This window comes from Pseudorca crassidens, chromosome X (genome assembly GCF_039906515.1).
Source record: "Pseudorca crassidens isolate mPseCra1 chromosome X, mPseCra1.hap1, whole genome shotgun sequence".
In the NCBI taxonomy this organism is placed as follows: domain Eukaryota; kingdom Metazoa; phylum Chordata; class Mammalia; order Artiodactyla; family Delphinidae; genus Pseudorca; species Pseudorca crassidens.
The window spans coordinates 43,073,330-43,097,144 of NC_090317.1; the positions used below are offsets into that span (position 1 = coordinate 43,073,330).

Consider the following 23,815-nt stretch of genomic DNA (forward strand, 5'->3'; position numbering starts at 1 on the left):
TCCAGTGTTTTTTTAACTATTTTATTTTGAAATAATTATTGATTTACCAAAAGTTGCAAAAAAATGTGGAGAGAGGTCATGTATACCCATCACTCACCTTCTCCTAGTGATAACACCTTGTATTACTTTAGTACAGCGTCGAAACTAAGAAATGGACATTGGTACAATCCACTGAGCTTACCACAGTTTCGTCATTTTACATGCACTCATTTGTGTGTTAGAACACTTGTGCATAATACTTATATATATAATTTCATGCACTTTTACCAGCAGTGTAGGTGTTCTAACTATCACCACAAACAAGATCAAAAACTGTTTCATCACCACACGTTTCCCTCATGTTAGCCTTTATAGCCACACCCACCTTCTTCCTGATCCCACATCCCTAAACTCTGTCAAACACTATTAATAATTTCCTAAATGTCATAGAAATGGAATCATATAGTACACTACCGTTAGGAATGGATTTCTTTCACTCAGCATAGTTCTCCTGAGATCCATCCAAGTTCTAAAGTGTGTCTATCGTCTGTTCCTTTTTATTGCTGAATAGGATTCCACGGTGTGAATGTACCCCAGTTTGCTTACCCATTCCCCCGCTGAAAGACATCTGGGCTATTTCCACTTTTTAACTATTGTGAGTAAAACTGTGATGAACTTCATGTAAAGGTTTTTGTGTAAACATAAATTTTCATTTCTGTGGGTAAATTGCCCAGAGTGCAACTGCTGTATCATTTGGTAATCTCATGTTTCGTTTTGAAAAACCTGCCAAATTGTTTTCCAGAAGGCCTGTACCATTTTGCATTGCCTTTGGCAATGTGTGAGTGACTCAGTTTATCCAGTGTTGCCTGCATTTGGTTTTGTCACTGTTTTTTTCAGCCATTCTGATAGGTGGGTTTAACATTTCATTGTGCCTTTAATTTGCATTTGCATGATGGCTAAAGATGTTGAATAGCTTTTCCTAAGCCTGTTTGCCCTCTGTTCATGTCTTTCATCCATTTTATAATTGGATTAAGAGGCAAGAAGTTACCTCTAGAGAGCTGCCCTGGCTCTGGCTAACAGGCAGAGTAAGAGAATGTGAGGCCCCTCGAGACTCACTTTTCTTGACAGGGAGGGCAGAAGTGGGGCTGAAGCTATTAAATGTTCCTTAAATTAGGACTGAACTTGGATATGGAACAGGATTAAGAGGTGGGGGCATCTCTGGGTCCATCTGTGGAGATCTGGATAGGGCAGAAGAAGAAGGGGCATATGGGGTAGAGGAAAAACAGTGGAAGGAGGGAGATACGGGGGGATGCCTTCTAAATGATGCTAGATTCATCACTCTCAGCCTGCTCAATGGAGTGCAAAAAACTATTCTCCTAGACGTGTGGTTTTCAACTCTGGATATCCATTAGGATCCCCTCTAATGCTCAGATTCAACCAACTGAATCAGAGCCTCTAGGGATAAGCCCAGTCATCAGTATCTTTAAGGTTCACCTCAGTTGTTTCTAATGAGCTGTCAAACTTGAAAACCTTATCGGATGGTGTATTAGTTTGCTATGGCTGCCATAACAAGACACCACAGGCTGAGTAGCTTAAACAACAGAAATTTATTTCTCACAGTTTTAAAGGTTGGAAGTCCAAGATCCAGGTGTCCACAGGTTTGGTTTCTTCTGAGGCCTCTCTCCTTGGCTTGCAAATGGCCTCCTTCTTACTCCTTCTTCACATGGCTGTCCCTCTGTGCACACACCCTGGTTATCTCTTTATGTGTCCTAAACTCCTCTTATAAGGAAACCAATCATATTGGATTGGTGTCTACCCTAACAGCCTCATTTTAATTTAATCACCTCTTTAAAGGCCCTATCTTCAAACACAGTCACATTCTGAGGTACTGGGGGTAAAGCTTCAGCATATGAATTTGGGTAGGACACAGTTCAGTCCACAACAGATGGTATGAGAAATACCTTGGTCTGAGAAATTCATCTCCCTTTTAGCCACCTTCCTGGAACTACTATACAACACTTCTGCCATCACCTCATTAGGTAGAAGTCGGTCATGTGACCATTCTTGGTTGCAAAGGAGGCTATAAATGTGGTCTTTTACTGGAAACATTACTGTCCCAAACAAATTTGGGATTCTTTTATTAAGAAAGAAGGAGAATAAGTATAGAACATATGCTACACTTTCATACCCAAGGCAGCTAGAAGCACTACCTCAATTATCATGTCCTTTCTACCCAGTTTTCCAACCACAGTTTTCATGGGTTCAAACAAAACTGCTGCTTCAGAAACACCTGAGCTCACTCTCCCATCCTCCCAAATCCCGTGTCCCAGAATATGGCTGAGTCCTCACAACTTAGCATGCTTAATCTACGTCATTCACTCAGTCATTCATTCAACAAATATTTATTGGTTACCAATGATATGTGAGGCACTGTGATAGGCACTGGAGATAAATCAGAGAACCTGACAGACAGGGTCATGGTTCTCATGGGGCTCACATTCTACAGGGGTTGATACACTCAAGATTTGAGAGCCATTAAGAAAATAATATGGGAAAATGTGACAGAGAATGACTAGGGTGGGGAAGGCAAGGAAGGATTTTCTGAAGACGTAACTTAGATTTAATATTGAAATAACAACAAGTACACAGTCAGCAGTGGGAAGATATAGGAGCTGAGCCCTTGAGGCAGAGGGAAGAGCAAGACGAAAGGCCCTAAGATATGGGCAACCTTGGCAGTTTTAAGGAACAGTTTGTATGCAGTGTGTATTGGGAGGACAGTGTTAGAAAATGAGGTGAGAATGGTAGGAGGGGCCCAATAACAGTAGGTCCTGTGGGCCATGGGAAGGACTCTGGGTTTTGTTCTTATTATGATGGAGCCACTGGGTGCTTTCTGAAAGGAAGGGAATTATTATTATAATCTACCTCATTAAAGCTCATTCTAAATGTTCCTTGGAGGACAGACGGAAATAGAGCAACTGTAAGATCAAGAGACAAGATTAGGAGGCTACTACACATTACAGTCTCGTAGACCACAGTCGTAGCAATGGAAGGGGTGAGATGGGGTTTGAAATGAGATGTATCTTGGAAGTACTGAACTTGTTGATGAAGTCCACGTTTGTGGTAAGGATAGAGAGGAATTAAGTGTGTCTCTTGGAATGTGGATTTTTGCAGCTGGGTTAGGGCGGTTTTCTTCGATGGGGAAATGAATGGAGGACCAGCTTTGGTGCAATGCCAGGAAACTAACCGTTCAGTTTTGACCACGTCGTTTGTGGAGCCTATGAAAAATGTGGGTGGGGAGCATGTGGTTGGATGTATAAGTCAGGAGATCCTGAGAATATTCTTGGCTGTGGCAAAAAAACCCCAAAAGAAACAAAAAAAAAACAAGCATGCAAGCAAGCAAACGAAAAACCCAACTGTACAGTTCAATCTGAAAATACAGGTTGATTCCACATATGAGCATGACACAGCTCTAGATTCTGGAAGGGTTACAAAGACATATTAAATCCAACTTCACTGAGCTATAATTTGTGTTCAACATAATGCATCCATCTCTTTTTATTATTTTATTTTTTGGCTGTGCTGCGTGGCTTGCAGGATCTCAGTTCCCCATCCGGGGATCGAACCTGGGCCCCTTGCAGTGAGAGCACCGAGTCCTAACCACTGGACTTAGTTGTAAGCCTAAGGCTCTGACCTGCCAGGGGCTACGAACTGTCAGACAAGAAAGATATATGTGTGGAATATAAATATCATTCATCCACTTATTCATTCATTCATGTACCAAGTGCATGTCAAGCGAAGTGCTAAGAAGGGAAGATAGGACCAGGAAAAAATTCAGACAGTGTCTCTGTCTTCTGGAAGATTAGGAGTCAAAATAGGGAACTGCACGTGGCTCTGGTTGCTAAATAGTAAGGGAGGTATTTGGTGAGATAATTGGGGCCCCAAAAGGTCTAACCCCAGTGCACAGATGCAACTCTTCCCCTTCTGCATGTCTCATTGACAGTGCTGTGGCATGACCTAGAACATAGAGCTGTTAGAATAGAATGAGCCTGAACATTCTGTGCATAAATGGCTGAGGAAACAGCTTTCCAAACCTTCCACCCAGCAATCAGCCCTGATGATGTGCAGAAGTAGATCTCAATTTCATTTAATTCTCACAGTTGGAGTTGTATGACTAATTATTTTGTCTCTGTATCTAATTAAGAAGCTGAGGATAAGAAGGGTGAACTATCTTGAAAGAAAATAGCAGATCTATTGATAATAGGAAAGTGTTAGATTTTATGCTGTGAGCTATTAACAAGTGTGGAATACTAGTTCCCATCCTTTAGGTCCAGGCTGAGGTAGTAGCAATGCAAATTTCTCAGTCAAATGCCTGGGATTCATTGGCCATTCGAGAATTTTAGGAACTGGAGAAGCTATAGGAAAATGAAAGCCTAACATACCATCCTCCTGCCTGCTCCACATCATTGTTCCTGCCTCTGCTCTCTTGTTTTCTATGATAACGTCATCTTAACATTAGGTTTTGTTATTGACTGAACTGTGTTCTCCCAAAATTCATATCCTGAAGCCCTAATTACCAGTGCCTCAGAATGTGACTGGATTTGGAGATAGGGCCTTTAAACGGTGATTAAGTGAATTTAAGGCTGTTAGGGGATACATTAATCCCATCTGACTGGTGTGCTTATAAGAAGAGGAGTTTAGGACACACAGAGAGACAGCAGAAGTGTGTATACAAAGAGGGACAACAAATTTCTGTTGTTAAGCCACTTAGTCTGTGGTATTTTTGTTGTGGCAGTCTAAACAGTCTAATACAGGCATTATGAACGTGTTTCAGTAGTTCATGAAGCAGGTAGAGTAGACTGTCAGAAAGGATGAAAATAAAGTGATGGTAAAAAATACCAATGATCAGTAAAACTGAATGAAACGTGGTTAATTTGTATTACTATCAGGCAAAATAGACATCAAGCGATTGCAACCAAGAAGGCTACTATCAAATCATAAAAGAAAATGTATTAAGAAGATAACAAATTCTGAACTTACATTCACCTGATAACATATCTTCAAAAACATATATAGCAGTAAGTAACAAAGTTACAAGTAATAGAAAGTAAAATCCACTTTTGTGTATACGATAAGGAAAGATACTTGCTTATATAACTGAGAGCCCAGAGGTAGAGGAGACTTTAGGTTAGTTGATCCAGTGGCTCAAAGATATAAAGACTCAGGCCCAATCTTGAACCAATGACTGTGACTAGGGACATAGGATTATTGCGTGAGATCTAGAGTAACTCTGGTCTCACTCTTGGAACTAGCAGGCAAATTCCCCCCAAACATGTGACTGTATGAGGGAGGAAATGCACTAATGAAAGTTTGAGACCACTTAGGAAGATGAGGAATGTATATTGCGTAGGTAGAGAAAAATATTCACCTTCAGGCACCATTTGAAAGCACAATTATCAGTATGAGCATAATACCCACAGTACTCAAGCTCAAATGGTTTTCAACTACTATGTCTTTCCAGGTAACAAATACTTCTATTCAGGAAATACCTACATTGAATTAGTGAATGGGGAGCTAGAAAGCACTAGAGCTCTCACCCCTGCAGTAAGTTTAGGAAGGACCACAAAGGCATCCATGGTAGCATACTGAAATCTCTTTTTCTTTCTCAAATTTTTGGCAAAGCTTTCTCTTTACTATCGTACTTTGATATTATTGTGTCAGGATAGCTTGACTAGAAGGGAATGGATTCTTTATAGTTACAATTTCATCAAGTATTACCATTCTGTACACATACAACACAGAGTTCATAAAGGTATGAAAGGTGAGAAGCAAGAAAATTGTCAACATTTATGATCAGCAACAATTTTCTTTGAAGAGCACCATTAAATTTCAATATGGAATATCTTTAAAAGCTTCAAGGTTTTAGAAGAAATTCAGTCTCATGAAAATGTAATAAAATTAAAGAACATCTTCTGTTAATGTACATATTTGTAAATATGCAAAAAGTAATATTCCTCTGGGAACACTAGCCCAAGAACCACCGCAGCCCTGCCGCCTGGCATACCAGGACCCAGCCCATAACACCAACAGGCTGGCACCAGCTCTTCACGTGTAAGTGGTCTTCACGTGTAAGTGGTCTTCACGTGAATCGGATTTTCAAAGTGTATCAGAGAATCATACCATCACAAATGACATAGTTTATGAGCAAAAACCCTGTAAGGAATCCCTGCCTTCTCGCCCCTTTCCATTCTTTGTCCTCAAAAGAAGTTTTCACGGTGGATGTAATTTTCTGTTTCCAGGCTGTGGTACTCCCCAGGAATGGGCTCATCACCTAGAGCTGTTAAAATTTACACTGTGCTGGGGGAAGGGAGCACACTGAGTACTCTGACAGGGAGCACTACCTACAATTGTTTCTCTTCTTTCCCATTGCTTGACACTGACAGTAAAGTCACTTCTAGTTAATTAATGAGCTTCTTAAAGGAACAAAGAAAAACATGTTTCGATTACCATTTCTATAAAGGCACAGCAATATCTCATAAGTTCTCTTGGATAATGTTACCAGATTAAGTCAATTTTACTTTCTGAAAGTAAATTCACATAGGATCTCTACTTGAGTTGTACATATTTGTGTTTGAACCAAAAGCATTTGAGTTTAATTTAGCAGCATCACAAATGTCTGTTATTCTCCTTTCCCATTTCTCTGTGTTAAACAAAGCCACTCCTAAACGTCCACCCCAAAACAGAAATATAAAAGAAGTAAAAGTTGTTCCCAGTAAACCTTGCCAAACAACATTCAAGAAGAATAGCTTATCAGCCTGCCTCACCTAAACAGACACAGCACCTGATACATGCAGTGCCTAAACTGCCTAGCTCATATAGGCTGTGTTCATACAGGTGCTTACCCATAGCCTTAGCGTCCCTTCCCCAATGTATGTTACAAAGAGCTGACGGGCAACCACTGGTGTAACTAAATATATTTTTAAATCCTAAAATAACTCCTGGTAATCATCACAGGGAAAGAATAAATGATACGACCTTTAGTTCTGACAGGAGAATATCTGACCCTTCCCAAGTAAAGTTATAATTAGAACTCCAGGGTTTGCCTTTTGGTGAAAGAAGTTGACCTCAATCACCATTAGTGGATTTGCCCATTACAGAAGCTACAGTTGGGACAGACATCAGGTCTTGCTGTTGGATTCCATCCAGTGATTGTATACAGATGCTTCCTAAATCCATCTTGAGGTTTCATAATAGGCTCTATTGTAAACACGTGGCTCCGTTTTCATACCCTGCATTTACATGTGTCCCATAAATAATTTTCCAAAATTATCCAAGTAACAGCAATGTGCCCAAACAGAGTCACTCCAAAAAATCACTACTTCCTTCGACAGGCTTAGAACTACAAACACAGTCTGTTATCCTTACTAGTATATTCAAATTTAACCATGGTGCAAAATTTGGTCTGTTGTATTTTCTTCAGGTTATTTATGTAGCCATGCCACGTTGCAGGGTGCTGGCAAAATAATCCCACTGCTTATATAGCATTAAGTTTGCCTAAGCCAGCAAACAGGCAAGATCACATCAAATCTCTTTTGGATATACAGACAGATCTTCCGTTCTCCGCACCAATCAGCAAAAGAGGTGTTTGTAAAACTGCAATTAAAAAAAAAAACTAAAGTATATTGTATATTCTCCTTTCCCTTTCTCTGTCCTTTCTAGGAAGATGCAAACAAAATATAAATGCAGTAATATCTAATTCAGATTCTGCTCACTTTTAACTTTTGGAATTCCGTAAAGAGCCATAAAGTCTGCACTTTTTCTCTTTAGAGAAAAAGAGCCATAAAGTCTGCAATATTTCTCTTTAGAGTGTTTAAAAATAAAAGAAGGAAACGTTTTCAACTAACGTCTAGCATTTTATACCAACTTTTATATACAGAAATATTCACTTATTAAGGATAAGTTTATATTTATACCTTAAAATGAATCCGAGGGCCTTACATGGCTTCAGCTTGGATTCGTTCTAATTACTGATAGTACTGGAAATTATTTAAATGGCACTTTAAAGAGGTCCTCTATGATCTCAACTTTTCAGTAACTGCGGATGGCTTTCCAGTTAGTCTGAATAAGGAAGGCTGAATTATTCTTAATTTTCTTTGGAGACTCTTGTGGGTGATCAAAACACAAAGTCTGGAGCCAGGGTGCCTGGGAGTAAACCCTGGTTTGGCACCTATAGGTTCAGTTACCTCTTAGGCAAGTGACTTAACACATCTGTGCTTCCACTTTCTCATCTGTGAAAACTGGAATAATCATCATAGTACCTCGTTTATAGAATTGCCAGCATTAAAGGGGTTGACGTTTTAAAGTGCCTGACACATAGTAATCATTATATATATATTTTTTCAAATTAACAGCTAAAATTCACTTACTGAGTTTGCTTTCATTTCTCTTAGACTTGCATGAAATTACGGCAACAAAGCTTACCTGTACCCAACGCTTAGGTTTTTGAAGCGGTCCCTAAAATATGGCAATGGTTATGGATTTAGGGAGGACCTAGTCCATTGCTATGTGTTAATTTATGTGTTAAATTTCACGTGTTATAGGGAAACAGAATTAGCACACGAAAGAAGCACATTAGCACATTAAAAGGGGGCTGGGGCAGGTGAAGCCAGCCTGTGTTCTGAGGAAGATCATCGGGAGGCACCACCATCAACGGGAAGCCCAGGAATGTGGGCAATCTCAGGTCTCCTGGTCTCGTGAAGAGAACGGCCTCCTGAAACATGCAGCCGGGAGAACCCTGCTGTCACTATCCTACACTCAGGAGGCTGACCCAGCTTTTGAGCACCGTGGGCTCCTAAGGCTATGGTCACGCGGATGCGGCCATCAAGTGGCAGGCCCTGACAGATATGTGGCAGGCCCAGACCTACTGGCCATGTCAGCACCATGAGCCCTTAAACCCTGAGCTCGTGTAGTCTCTCTGGACCTATTGCCACTATGATCATGTGGTAGATCCAGCTTTTCAAGTCGCTAGAGCATGGCAGACTCCTAAACCCTGCCCATCATGTGGATTCATCCTGTCATGTGGCCCTCACTAGCTAGTGGCATGTGGAAGCCTCAGCCCTCCAAGTCACACAGGTGACCTGCTTCTGAGAGTCGTATGGATGCTATGGTCGGTCACACATCCCCCTTGGTCACACATCAGGCTCAGCCATCTCTGTCTCGTGAAGATTGCTGGCTACCAGAATCTTCAGATCCCTGAGTCAACACGGATGTGGCCGCTACCATCACATGGCAGGCAAAGCGCCTGCCGTCATGTGAACACCGCACCTACCCTTCGGCTGTTGGTTGTGTATATTCTACGGTCATGGGACATGCTGTGGTCTCCTGAGGCTCACTTCTCTCGGTCACAGTTCACGATAGAGGGCTCCTGAACCCTGAGGTCACCTGCGTCCTTCTACTCTGTGGCCTCCGCCAGCCAAGCCCCTGGAAGTCAGGTAGGGCCCCACAGAGGTGCGTTGCGTTACGTTACGTCAGTCCCGCAGTCACGTGACGCCGTAAGGTTGCGACCGAGGGGGGCGCCCTTTCAGCGTGTGGAGAGCCTGCCGAACGGTGGGTAGCTCGGCTTAGCCTTCTGAGGAGTCAGACCGAGAGGTGAAGAAGACCTTTAGAATTAAGGTACTTGTCCTGGCTGAGGGGGAACTTTGATGAGGCTCTGGCTCCGATGCCAACCTTTCCACCGACTTTCATGTTCTGCCACGGTAGGCGGTAGACGGTAGGCGGTAGTCGGGTAGGAGGGGCGCCCGCCGGTACTAGAGGTTTACTCAGAATTGGCGGGACAGCGGGCGGCAGGCGTTCATGGGCTGCTCTCGGCAGCTAGGCTCGGGAAACTGGGTGGACCCCTCCCTTTCCCCTTCGTTCCCAACCCCCACGTTAAAGCCCTACTCTTGCTTATCTCTCTTCCGTATTCGTATTCACTGCCTGCCATGTGATGGCGTCCTCTGCGCTCCTCAGACCACGTTTGTTATTAGGGACACCGGAGAACTCCTAGATGCCAGTTCGTATCGATGATTTAAAATATGATCTTAACTTCTGTCTCTTAATTTGTTCTGTAGAGAGAGGCAAGGAGAGAGACTTTGTTTAATTTGATATTTTTTCAGTAAAAATGTGAAAGTAGCCAGCACCTTAAGGTTCAGAATTTGTTTTCTGTCTTTGCTTTGCCGATCAGTAGCTTTGCAAAGTGTGTGGGGGGTGGGATGCCATAATCTTTTTCTGCTTGGACTCTCTAAATGGCTTAAATTAGTCCAGCCAGACACTATTGGCTTCTGATTTTCCTCCTGATTTTCTAACCCTTCCTTGTTACATTCCTTGAAAACTCTCCCCTTTCCTTCATGTGGGAAAAAACAGTGAATTTATTTAAGAAAACCATATTAAGTAAAATTATAGATGATACATTTCATAAAAATCACGTAGATGGTACTTAATGAGTAAAATGCAGCAAGTAAAAGATGGTGTTTACATTTGTGAGGGATTTAAATATGGTTTGAGAGATGGTTAAAGGGGTGATATATATATTTTTTCTTATATAATATCCATTTCTTTCCTCTCATTTCAGCACTTTCAGGTTTGCTCTACAAGACACTATGTCTGAGAGACAGCAGCAACAAAAATGTTTTTATCCATTGAAGAAATATGGGACATACAATAATGAAGGTACAAAGGATTTCTGTATTGTCATATTTTTAAGATAATATGCCACTTGAATCTCAAAGAATAGGATAGTGTCTTAGCTTGTTCAGGCTGCTGTAGTAGAACACCGTGGACCAGGTGGCTTACAAATTACAAAAATTTATTCTTCACGGTTCTGGAGTCTGTGAAGTCCAAAATCAAGGCACCAGCAGGTTCAGTGTCTGGTGAGAGCCTGCTTCCTGGTTCATAAAGGGCTGTGTTCATGCTGTATCCTCACATGGCAGAAAGGGCAAGGGAGCTCTCTGGGTCCTCTTTTGTAAAGGCACTAAACCCATTCATGACGGCACCTCCCTCATGACCTAATCACCTACCAAAGACTTTACCTGCAAATACTGTCACCTTGGAGACTAGGTTGGTACATAAACATTCAGTCTGTAGCAGGTAGTTTCCTCAAGCTATATGGGAAAGGAACATTTTTCCACAGACCACTAGAAGTACTAGTGTTCCTCAGAAAACATTTTGGGAAAGCCTGTTGAAAGTAAATCTCTTCTGCCGCATTAATACCTTGTACCTTTGTTTACTAAGAAGAATGTATGCTTTCTAATAATTATAATCTGTTCTTCTCATTAAGAAACTACTTATTACTAACTCATTTTATCTTACGTCATTAGTCTTTCTCTCTTTTGCTTAATCTTTCCACTTTTTCATTCTTTACATATAACCTCAATTTATGTTTCTGATATCATGACGGCAAGCAATAAGTGCATGAGTGCTAGTCATTAGGAAGTCTTAAAAATAAAATAAAATGCCCCACTCTTGAAAAGATGATACAACTTACCCGTAAGGATGAGTGGATGAAATAGCTCTCATTTTATACCAATTTTCCACACTTTTTCAAAACTAGTTTGTTATTATTATTTAATCATTATAGCTGCCATTTTTTGAGTTTCTGTTTTATGTCAAGCACTGTGGCAACCTTGTCATACCAGTTTTCTCATTTAATCCTCAGAAAAATCCTGAGAGGATGTTATTTTAATTCACAGATAAGATACAAGAGTCAAGATAGGCTAGATTATGCTGTGGTAATAGACAGTCCCCGTATCTCAGGGGCTTATTCCTCACTTCGACTACATGTCCATGGCAGGTGCATGCCCCTCACAGGATGGTGGACTTTGGGGGTCTGAGCCATTCTTACTGGAATGACTTGGAGACCCAAACTGACAGAGCAGCCATCATCTAGAAAGTTGTCAGTCTCTGTGCCTGAGGGGAAGAGGACCCTGCAAGGTCTCAATCCAACAACCATATGTTCTGGCCCAGAAATAGCACATGTCACTCACAACCCATTAGCCAGAACCAGTCACATACACAGCCCTGCCCAAACAAAGGAGGTCAAGAAGTACAGCTCTTCCAGGTCGCCGGAACAGGGACAAATGGAAACACATGGCAAACAGCACTACCGCACGATGGAACTGAGGCTCAGAGAGGTAAAATACTCGCCTAAAATCACGTACGCAGTAAGTGACAGAGCTTCACTGGATTATTCTATCAAATACTTGACAAGTCGATGTCTGAGATTGCTTGTGTCTGAATCACCTTGATGAGGGAGGTCTCTAGCCCTGTTCAGGCACCCGACGTAGTTGGTCAGCCGGGGGACTGCGGTAGCTGTCATATAGCTCCCTTGTACGCTTTCCCCTTGGCAACGTTATTACGGAAGGAAAGTGGGTTCTTGCAAATGACTCTGACTCTTCCTATACACCGTACGTAGACCACATGCCCTTACTGCTCCCTTTAAAATGTGAATTTTTCCCTTTCATTGCTGGATTTTCCTGAAAACGCGTTGGTTGCCCGGCATTCTCCAAAGGTCACCAGTAAGGTTCCTCTTTGTTGTTGTTATTGTTGATGAGTGTCATTATGAACTCCTGGCTTTTGAACATGTTGGTGGGCTTCAAACCATCGTTATGTGGTGTTGAGCAGAGGAGTGAAATGATTTGACTTGCTGTCTGCTGCTGGGTTGAAAAGAGACAGGTAAGGGAGCCAGGATGAAAGCAGAGGGGCCAGCTGGACAGCAGTACAGTCCAGGAGGTAGCTGTTGGTATCTTGGCCAGGGTGGTGGTAATGAAGGTGGTGAGAAGTGGCCGGCTTCTGGACATACTGTGAGAGAGGGGCCGAGAGAATCTCCTGACCAGTTGGATGTGGAGTGTGGGAGAAAGAGAGCACGCCAGGCCCCCTCCGAGGTTTGGGGACTGAGCAAGTGGCATTTGTGGGTCAAATGCCCTATCTGTGTTTCCTTTCACTTCCAGTGCCACACAGGGAAAGTCCCAAGGTTGTGAGTAGCAGGATTGTCCTGACAGCGGGCCACACAGGGAAAGCAAGGGCTCCCCAGAGGAGTTCATCTGAGGCCTGGTCGTAATCAGTCCATCGTGGAGTGATCAGCAGTGGGCGGATCTTTACTCATAAGCGTGCCCTGAGACAACATGGAATAGTTAATGTACAAAAGGCACAGCACACAAACCTAGAGAACCTTAAGTATTACAACCCAACGGAAGCTGGTTTCTAACAGTGTAATTACCATAATCCTCCCTCCCCACAAGCCACTAGTATGATTATCTGCTGGTTCACTGTTTCAGTGGAATGTGTTAAAAATAAAATACCCTTAGTGAATCCACCCATGGGAGAGAGAATTGACATGATCTTATTTCTGCAGGTGCGGAAAAACTTCCAAATCTTTTGACATGGTGAATTAGATATGCTGGAGGGGAGAATTTTTGGGTGGAGGGGTGAACAGCAACACAACTGCTAGGAGTGAAGACAAGGTGAGGTACACCCAGGACACTTTCTAAGCGTGGCTGTAGCTTCAGTATCCAGTACAGTAGATGTCAGAGCAAAGAAAATGAGCAAGAGCCAAAGAGAGGCCTTACAGAATGATGAAAGGATCAGGACACCAGGGAGACATAAAGTTCCTAAATGTGTACGCACCAAACAACAGAGCCTCAAGGTACATGAAGCAAAAACTGATGGAGATGAAAGGAGAAAGTGCCAGATCTATAATTATAGTGGGGGCTTTCCACACCCACCTCCCCCTTAGCAAGTGACAGAATTACTAGAGAGAAAATCAGCAAGGATATAGGAGTCCTGAATAACACAGTAAACTAACGAGATCTGCATGACATAAAGAGAACAGTCCGCCCACCAACAGCAGAGAAGAGGTTTTTCCCCGAGGGTCTCTGTAACATTCACCAAGTTAGACCATCTCCTCGACCATCAGACAAGCATCAGTAAACTCAGAAAGAATTGAGGGACTTCCCTGGTGGTGTGCTGGTTAAGAATCCGCCTGCCAGTGCAGGGGACAGAGGTTCGAGTCCCGGTCAGGAAGATCCCACATGCCGCGGAGCAGCTAAGCCCGTGCGCTTCAACTACTGAACCTGCGCTCTAGAGCCCTCGAGCCACAACTACTGAGCCCGCGTGCCACAACTACTGAAGCCCGCGTGCCTAGAGCCCAAGCTCCGCAACAAGAGAAGCCGCCGCAACGGGAAGCCCGTGCGCCACAACGAAGAGTAGCCCCCGCTCGCCGCAAGTAGAGAAAACCCATGTGCAGCAACGAAGACCCAACGAAGCCATAAATAAAGAAATAAAATTATTAAAAAAAAAAAAAAAACACTTGAAATCTCCCAGAGTGTGTTCCCTGGCCATGATGGAATCAAATTAGCCACCAGTAATAGAAAGCCAAAAGAAGAATCCCTAAACACTGGGAAATGGTGGTTGACACATCATTCCAGGTTATCATTCACACCCTTGTTATAAAAGGGCTGAAGTTAGGAAGAGTTGCCTGCTGAGCTGAAAGGCATTTCAGGCTGGCCCAATAGAGAGGTCACTCTGGCTCTTTCCAACAGAGTATTGTTCAGGGCAAGGCTGGAGGGAGGGAGACAGTTCAGGAGGCCGTTACCTCAGTGCCACCTGACATTAAAGCTCCAAGTGCACTGGCAAAGGATGTCCAGCTAGCTTGCTGGTTGTTAGTGGAATCGGTATGGTGGCTCATTGGATTTGGGAAGCACGAGAGAGGTATTGGTGTGGTTGCTGGAAAGTCCTCAGAGAAGGCAAGATTCGGGTGCCTTCCTGGTATATATGACTGGTGTCCAGTCTAGCCCATGGACGCATACACCTCGGTTCTTTATCAGTCCTGCTCCACTGTTTTAAAAGTTTCAGTGCAGTTGTCCTCTCCTCCTTCCTCCCTCTTTGTCCTCCTTGTCGTCCTCTTCCTCATCCTGCTCCTCCTCGATTCTTCCCCTGATAGTGCCATCTGTCGGATAAGGCTGTCCTCTCTGGGCAGGCAGAAGAGTGTCCTTTCTGAGGCTTGTGGGACTGGTCCCTTAGGCCACGTTGGCACTTGGCCTGCCCTACCATGCTGTTAGCCTAAGACATGGTACGTGGTAAGTGGACCACAGATGTGTCTGCAAACTTGTATTTTTGTTGCTCTTTTCAGAATACAGTGATGGTGGTAGATCACCTCAAGGAAGAAAGAAAGGTTGGAGTTCTTTCCCAGGTAATTCTGGCGAGAGGAGCCCTCGTTATGAACACGATGGGTGTGAGCCTCAGCCCTCACACCTCCAGAAGGATGATGGAAACGTGGTGAAGAGGGTTGTCCAGGAGGACCCCGAAGTAAGACAGTAAGTGGCCAGGCAGCAGGGTTTGTGCACAGCAGCCCCTGGGACTATGCACCTCTCTCACGCTCCGTGGACTTGTTTTTCTTCTCTCACTGCAAAACTGAAGCATGCTAGAAGTGAAATAATGGTTGAGCAATCCTAATTGTAGTGCTGGTGGCAAAGAGACGAGGGTGTACAGAAGACTTTCTTAGCACTTATGGCCACTCACCGTCCTTCTCTCCACATCCCCCCTGCAGCTCTCCCTGTACCATCCGAGGCAACAAGAGAGGAGTGAGATGGCACAGTGAAGGCCACGTGCATACTACTGTGTGGAGAAACAGAAAACCTCTGGAGAGAGAAATGGGGGAGAACACACAAGAAGGAACCCCAAGGAGCTGGTTCAGGGTCACAGTGAGTATCCTGAAAAATGTATGGAATGTGCAGGAGAGAAAAGGCAGGGGGAGCTGTGTTGGTCTCATGTAGAGATGCTGGTTTCTTTCACTGGGGACAGTTTGTAATCTGTCCTTTTTATTACCAGGAGTTAACAGTCTTGTTCATCTAAGGGCAGGTTCAGAGAAGCAATGTACAGGGAGCAGGCTGACCGTGAGGAGAACGGAGGAGCCTGTCTCAAAGCAAAGATGGAAACTACTGCCAAGGATATGGAGCGACTCCACATTGGAGGTCTCAGCTTGGCAAGCTGAGTGTGGGAGACAGAGGGTCGAGCCTCTGGAGACCTTGTCTGAGGGGCAAGCAGTGTGTGCGCTGGGTAGGATCTCCTGGATATTGATAAAAGGAAGATCATCTCTGACACCTTGATTATGTGGAAGAGAGTTTGACTGGAGAGAAAGAGTACTTAGGAAATCCATATTACGCACACCCGTAAGAAATCATGCCAGTGGTCCCTTCTTTACAAGCCCTTTCAAGCTCAGTAGAAGGCCGGGAAAGAACAGGAAAAGGTTCGTCCTCCAGCCTAAATTCCCTGTTGTCTGTCCTCTCTCCCATGCCTTCTTTTCATCCTTAGATTCCTTGTGGGATAAAGTATGACAAGACATGGCTAATGAAGTCAATCCAGAGCCATTGCAGTGTCCCGTTCACTCCAGTGGACGTAAGAGAGGATGCCGAAGCCAGACGCGTGGGCACAGGGAAGGGGGAGAGAGAGACCTGGTTCAGCAGGGTCTGTTGGCTTCTGATTCTATTGCTGTTGTATTCAATCCCTGTAGTTCCACTTTATGCAAAATGGGGCTCGGTTCTTTGTCCAGGAAGCTAGCACTGCCTCTGCATTGATGGATGTCAGCTACAAGATTCGTGACGAGGAGAGCCGAAAGGTGTGTGTCGAGGGCGTTATGTGTACCTCATCCTGAGGAAGGAGTACAGGCCAGGGGCTGGTTGTCTTCTTTGGAACTAGAGTTCCTGGTGCTTACCCCACCTCTTCTTCCTGCAGATACCTGTCTTTGTCAGCCCCTCCGCTGTTCCCTACTCTGTGCGGGATAAGTTGAAGCCAGAAGAAATGGAGCAGCTAAAGGTAATGGAGACTCACGGCGAGTAGTGTGCCAGCGCTCAGACCCACCTCTCCTTCTTCCAGTCCCCCGTCCCCCTCGCCCCCGATTTCCCTGCCACCACCACAGCCTCAGAGCGGCTCTCTCCATCTCTCTCTCCGCAGCTGACCTTGAGCAAACGATTTGATGTCTCCCAGCAAGCTCTTGACCTCCAGAGGCTCTGCCTTGACCCAGGTACGGCTGACAGCAGTAATTCTAGGGCGGGTGAGGGCAGAGGGGTCTTCCTGGAGGGAGAACTTAGGGATGGTAACGTGGGGAGGGGCTGGTGCTGGCCCCACACCCCACTCAGCCATCCTATTCCCTCCCCTCTCCTTCCTGAAGACTTGGTGGGCTATGATATTGATATATTTCTGAATCGAAGAAGCTGCATGGCTGCCACCCTGCAGGTCATCGAAAAGTATTTCCCTGAGGTAAGGCTGTAGGCCCAGTGCTGGTATTAGGGTAGGGGGTGGAAGAGATGGGGAGGAGGGCAGATTTGTCTCCAAGGTCCTAGATAGTAACCTTCACTCTACCTCCTCTTGCCCCAAAGCTGTTGTCCTTGAACTTGAGCAGCAACAAACTGTACCAGCTGGATGGCCTGTCTGACATTATACAGATGGCCCCCACGGTCAAGATCCTGAACCTCTCCAAAAATGAGGTGAGAAGAGGGAGCCAGGTCAAAGTTGGGTTGAGAGTGGGGGGTGGGGCATGTTAGTGTCCAACAGAGTGATGACAGGAGGCAGGTGAAGGTACCTGTGTGGGAGGGAGGGGTCTGGGGGTGCAGGGATCCAGATGTCCCTCTTTCCCTGGGATTCCTTTTCGCACTTCTGCCCCATATTTCTCAGCTGACGTCTGTGTGGGAGTTGAACAAGATGCAAGGGCTGAAGCTTGAAGAGCTGTGGCTGCAAGGGAACCCATTGTGTGACACTTTCCCAGACCAGTCCACCTATGTAAGGTCAGTGTGAACACCCTGTCACCCTTCTTGGTGACCTTCACCCATGGGAGCCTAGACTATCTGTGACAGTGCCCCTTTGCCAAAGGTGGCAGCCCTGGTCTTCTGGGAGGATCACAGGCCCCACCTTCTGCTTTCTCTGTGCCTATCACCGGTGAGGAGTTTCCTTCCCCTGACCTGCTCACCTCTGCAGGCGCTCTGGGGTCTGTTTCCAGCTCTCTGTGCCCAGTTATATTCCAGCAAGGCCTCCCAAGAGTGTGCCCCAGGAAGCAGGACTTCTCCTCCTCACCAGGACCAGGAGCGACCATCCTTGATCCAGATGCTGGCGCCCTGGACTGAGAAGGGTCCTCCAGTCCAGGGCCTCTTGCTGAGAGAAGCCTTCCTTCTTCGTGCTGAGATGGGGTTTGCCTCCCCCGTTCTGAGAGGGGCCCTCTTCCCCTTCCTCCAAAGGGATCCCCCCTCCTCTCCCATGTTGACATGGGGGCTTTCCTGTGCCATGCTGAGGGCTGAGGCCATGGGTGGCTGCTGTCATGTCATCCATTCTGCTGGCCCAGTGCCAGGAGCTGGACCCTCCTTGGGAAAAAGCAGGGCTCCCTGAGTCAGGGGCCAGACGTGGGCCCCCGCCAGTGATCAGAGGGCTTCCTGAGGCAGGAGTGGAAGGCAGAGGGCAGAGGTGGTAGAGGAGACCGAAGGACAGGCCTCTGAGGGGCACTTCCCATCCCTCCCTGCACACGTCACATCATCCCGCCTGGTCCTTCACAGGAGCCCTGGGCAGCCTGAGACAGGTATGATTCCTCAGATAAAGAACCAACTCAGAGAGGTGCAGGGGTCATCGGGAGAGAAGACGGTGATCATCAGAGGGGGCCACGGATCCTCAGCCCCATACTGAGCTGGGACCTGACCCTTTCCTCCTTCTGGGGAAGATCTGCCCCCATGGCTGCTCGGTTTCCCATGCCCAAGTCTGGCTGAGCTCACACAGGTGCCAAAGTTTCAGCCAGCATCCAGTGGGCCCCCAGCCCAACATGTGCATATTTTCCATTCCTACCTGGTGTGTCTGGGCGATTCTGGGGCAGGTGAAGAGCTGCAACAAGTGTGCCGTTTCCCCTTTCTTCTCTCTTCTTCCCTGACCCCGACCACGGGAGAGCTTCTTTCCCTTCCCTTTGTTGTCTCTCTCCCCCCTGTCTCTGTGCCCCTATGTCTCTCTCATGTCTCCCTTCCTACCTTCACTCCCTTTCTGTCTTCATCCCCTCCATCTCCCTCCCTGAGCCCCACCTCACTCACCTTGCTGGCCCAGCATCCTGGGCCATCCCTGGGGGGTGTCGGGGTCTTGCCAGAATGCTGGACCCCCAGTGAGGTAGCAGAGCCCCGGGCTCCCACTCCATCCGCTCTTCTCCCCACAGCCTTCAGTGGGGCCCTGGAGGAAGGGAGGGAGGAGAAGGAAGCCCTGCAGCACGGGTTTGAAATGCTGGTCCCTGTGGCACTGGAGAAGGGAGTCCGAGTAGTCTGGGTGGGAGCTACCCAGGCGAAGGAGAGGAAGGGAGGCAGGGAAGGAATATTAAAGTGAAGGTACTGAGAGAGATGAGGAGACAGTGCCTTTCAGACAGTAAGATGACAGACGCTCAGTGCTCAACAGGCAAGTGGACTGAAAACCCCTAAAATCAGGAGCAGAGGTGGGCAAAGGGTGCTGCTGGATTGGCCAGAACACACTGATCTCTGTTTATGGTATTACTGTTTTAACTCAAAGGAAGCATTGCAACCTTGAACTATCAACCACCTCTTCTCTATTTTTGGTTTTGGACAGGGCCATCAGAGAATGTTTCCCGAAGTTGTTACGCCTGGTAAGTGCCTACGTAAATCATTGTCTCTTACGAATGTCGGTGGTCTCTGCACCTGCCCTCAAGCCCTTTGGGTCTTGCCTAGATCACATATTAGCATCAGAACCTTAACCATTTTGGGGGACATGGACTCCTGAAAATGACATGGATATACTTGCTGGAAAAATACCCATAAATACACACACGCACACACACAAGTTGAATATAACACTAGAGACTTCCAGGACCTCATGATGAAGACATCCACTGTAAGCTTTCCCATGGAATTTCCAGGGCCCTTTCACACCTGACCTCTGACCCTCACCCTCCTGGGCCCATCCTTTTCCCGGATCATCCAGGGCCACTCCCCTGGTCTCCACTCCTGACTTCCTCTTCCCTTCTCCAGGATGGCCAGGAGTTACCGTCACCAGTGACCGTTGACGTTGACACTCCCTACATAGTAAAGCTCTGCAAGGTGAGGAAAAGGATCAAACAACATTTGGGGTGTTGCAGGGAGGCTTTATCTACTGCATAGTCTCAAGTGCCATTTGATTCCAGCGCAGCTTCCTTGTATCTGATGAGCTGAAGAGCCTAGTCCTGCAATTCCTGCAGCAGTAAGTACCTCTGAGAAGCTGAGCAATGGGGGAAGGGCTAGGACAGGTGAGGCCACCTAAGCACAGGTCTGCTCAGGGGAGTTTTCAAGTCCATTTGAGGTCCAGACCACAGAGATAGACTGTCTTCATTGGTCCTCCTTAGGTACTACTTGATCCATGACTATGGAGACAGACAGGTTCTCGCAGGTGCTTATCACGAGGAGGCCTGCTTCTCCCTGACGATTCTCTTCCACCCCGAGGACCCAGCCCCGTGAGTATGACAGTACAGCCTCTGCTCCCGGGCCGTGTGGCCCCCCAGCAGACACAGGCCAGCTCCTGCAAACACCCACCACCCACTGTTGCTCTTTGTCTCCTAGAAGCAGCTTGTGCGAGTATTTCAAGGACAGCAGGAATATGAAGAAGCTCAAGGACCCCTGTGAGTGTGTGATGGGAAGACTGGGTGGGAAAGGGCGGTGAAGGGGTCAATCATAGGGCCCAGGGCGTGGCAGCCCCTGACCTTCGCTCGCTTCCCCTCCCCTCACAGACCTGCGGGTCCAGCTGCTGAAACACACAAAACGTGTCATTGTGCACACCCTCTGTGTGTTGCCCAAGACTCAGCATGACTTCAGCTCCTTCGTGGTGGACACGTGGTTCCAGACGGTGAGCACCTGCTTCCCCCCTCGGGCGGGCCCAGGAAGCTGCAGGTGGGTGGGAGGTGGAGGTGGTGACTAGGCGCCTGGGCTCTTCCCTTTCAGGAAACGATGCTCTGCTTCTCCATTAGTGGGGTGATCAAGGAAGGTGAGTGTGTGTAGACCCCCAGCGCAGATGCCCCACTGCTGCCTCCCCCTGGCCAGGCTCACTCCCAGAACCACCTAGCTTCCCTGACCCCTTCCCTTCCCTTCCCCTCCCTTCCCCTTCTCTTCTCTTCCCTTCCCCTCCCCCTCCCGTCCCTTCCCTTCCCTTCCCTGCATTCCACCCCTCCCCTCCCCTCCTCTCCCCTCCCCTTCCCCACTGTGTTCTCCTGCCTTCAGGCTTCCCACAGACAATCCAGGTCTGAGCTGTGTCCATGCCTGTCTGCCCTGCACACCCTGGGCGTTGGGGACACAGGCTGTGGCGTTTGGTGGCTCTCAACCCAGGTACTTACTCTGAGAACTTGGGCCATTACTTAAGGTGTCAGTTTCCTCATTTGCAAAATGGGATAGTAGTATCCACCTCTTGGGCGGCTGTGAAAAATGCATCCCGTGAACTTGTGTAGTGGTCGTCAGGGGCCCTGTCACTGGGCGCAGACTGCTCCTATACTTGCCCTCCCCATTCCCGACACCCTGGCCCCCGTGAACAACTGTCCTCTCCGCATTAGTGTCCAGTCACACCCTGATTGGGGACCGCCGTGTGAGCGTGTACAGCACGTGCAGCTGTAAGGGGTACTGTTGTTTGTTTGCTGTTGAAGTGGAAGGAAGTTCTCAGGGCTGTGTGCGTTCCTTTGCCCGGACCTTCATCGCTACCCCTGCCCGCTACGCCAGGTGAGAGCCCTGTTGTGGGTGGGAATGCCCATCCCCGCCTGGGCTCAGGGGCGTGGAAATGTGGTGGCAAAGACCTTAGGTTTACTCGGCATTGTGGAAAGCCAGCAGGGAGATCCCAGGAGCAGTGTAGCCTAGTGGTTAGGAAGAGCGTGGGCTCTGGAATCGGCCTATGGGTTCTCTCCTTGAAACAACACTCACTCGCTGTGTGATCTTGGTCAAGTCACATGACCTCTGTGTGACTCAGTGTCTTCTTCCGAGATTGGGCATCAGAGCGTCCAGCCCTTGGGCTGTGGTAAAGGGTAATGTGAAATTGCTCGTGAGTTGGGGATGAACCTATAAATCAAGTGAAGGTGGTAGACAGTCTCTCCAAAGGTGGGCTCTGTGGGGAGGGGCAGAGGTACCAGTCAAGGAACCTGGGAGACAGACACAGGAGGGATGCGGAAGGAATCTGGTTGCTGAGTGCCAGTGGGAGCAGAGTCAGTATTGGGGGTGTGGGTGTCCATCCATCAGTTGTCTGAGGGCCCATTTTTCCTTCAGTCTGTGCATCGTGAATGACGAGCTGTTTGTGAGGGATGCCAACCCCAGTGAGACCCAGAGTTTGTTCTCCATCCCACTGTCTACACCCACCTCCAGCTCCATGCACCCCTCTCCCAGCAGCAGCAGGACATCATGCAGGCATCCTCCACCCCATCTGAGATGAACCTCTAGTGGTCTCAGAAATGAGTGCTGGGGTTGCATGGGGATAGGAGGGAGCTGGGAGGAGTAGAGGAGTGATTAATGGGAACTTGAAGGTAATTTGTTTTCCTTGTTTATTTCAGTCATTTTTAATCTGAACATTTCATTCGTGGTACATATAAAGCTACCTAAACTGGGGTCCAGTTTAGGCATTACATTTATCAGGCACTGTGTTTAGGCAGCATGATAAACCATTTCTCTTGCATGTGATTTGGCAGGATTTCACGGGAACAAATTTTCCTTCTTTTTTTTGTTTTGAGGTGACCACTTTGGGAGTTGGTGCCTGTGGTTTTAGGAGGAGGAGTGGCTTTATCTAACACAGAGAATTGGGAAAGGGGAGCAACAGAACAGTTGTGATGCTGTTTACCTAAAGGTAAATACTCAAATTCTTCTTGTTCTAACACACATATGTACAACTAAACTAGATGTTGTATGTGACTTTACTTTCAGAAAGCAAAGTTGACTTACCTAGCAACAGTACACAGGAGACAGCGTCATATGGGGCTGTATCATTATGGAAATTGCATTCAGAACCTGTTTCTGTTTGTTCCTTTTTGAAATTCGTTAAGATATATGGACGTAAGTTTACTGTCATAGGTTTTTTTGTTTGTTTTTTTAACATCTTTATTGGAGCACAGTTGCTTTAGAATGGTGTGCCAGCCTCCGCCCTACAACAAGGTGAACCAGCCACACATACAAACACGTTCCCATATCTCCTCCCTCTTTTGTCTCCCTCCCTCCCACCCTCCCTATCCCACCCCTCCAGGCAGTCACAAAGCACGGAGCTGATCTCCCTGTGCTATGTGGCTGCTTCCCACTAGCTAGCTATTTTACGTTTGGTAGTGTATATATGTCCATGCCACTCTCTCACTTTGTCACAGCTTACCCTTCCCCCTCCCCATATCTTCGAGTCCATTCTCTAGTAGGTCTGTGTCTTTATTCTCATCTTACCCGTAGGTCCTTCATGACGTTTTTTTTTTCTTAATTCCATATATATGTGTGAGTATACAGTATTTGTTGTTCTCTTTCTGACTTACTTCACTCTGTATGACAGACTCTAGGTCCATCCACCTCGAAAGAAGAGAAACGGTTGCAGTTACTGTGCTGTGGCGTAGGGTTGAATATCCCTACCCACCAACCATCATGATGTAAAATTCTACAGCCCTAGGTTGAATATAATAGGTCGAATAAGAGGCTTATCCTGTGAGGATTACCATAGCATGGCAATAGGAAATTACATCCACAATTAAAATTTCTTCTGGGCAAAGGATGGAGAGAGGTGAGAAGATAAGGATTCTGTACAGGGTGCTTATTCATAAGCTGTGTCTTTTGTCATGATATGACTCTCCAGTACAATTCGGAAACCC

General features: G+C 46.5%; 1 protein-coding gene across 1 annotated transcript; it reads left to right on the forward strand.

The window, feature by feature from the left end:
* The first annotated feature begins 15,158 nt into the window (after positions 1-15,158).
* On the forward strand, positions 15,159-22,436 carry LOC137216753 (nuclear RNA export factor 2-like). The gene is given in 19 exon segments (XM_067722775.1): positions 15,159-15,323; positions 15,557-15,710; positions 16,321-16,404; positions 16,520-16,630; positions 16,741-16,821; positions 16,960-17,029; positions 17,177-17,265; positions 17,385-17,492; positions 17,680-17,789; positions 19,588-19,624; positions 20,007-20,075; positions 20,159-20,214; positions 20,357-20,464; positions 20,571-20,629; positions 20,738-20,853; positions 20,949-20,991; positions 21,641-21,713; positions 22,251-22,348; positions 22,351-22,436. Coding segments are annotated over 18 exon segments (1,449 nt in total). The 5' UTR covers positions 15,159-15,323; positions 15,557-15,659.
* The last annotated feature ends 1,379 nt before the right edge of the window (positions 22,437-23,815 follow it).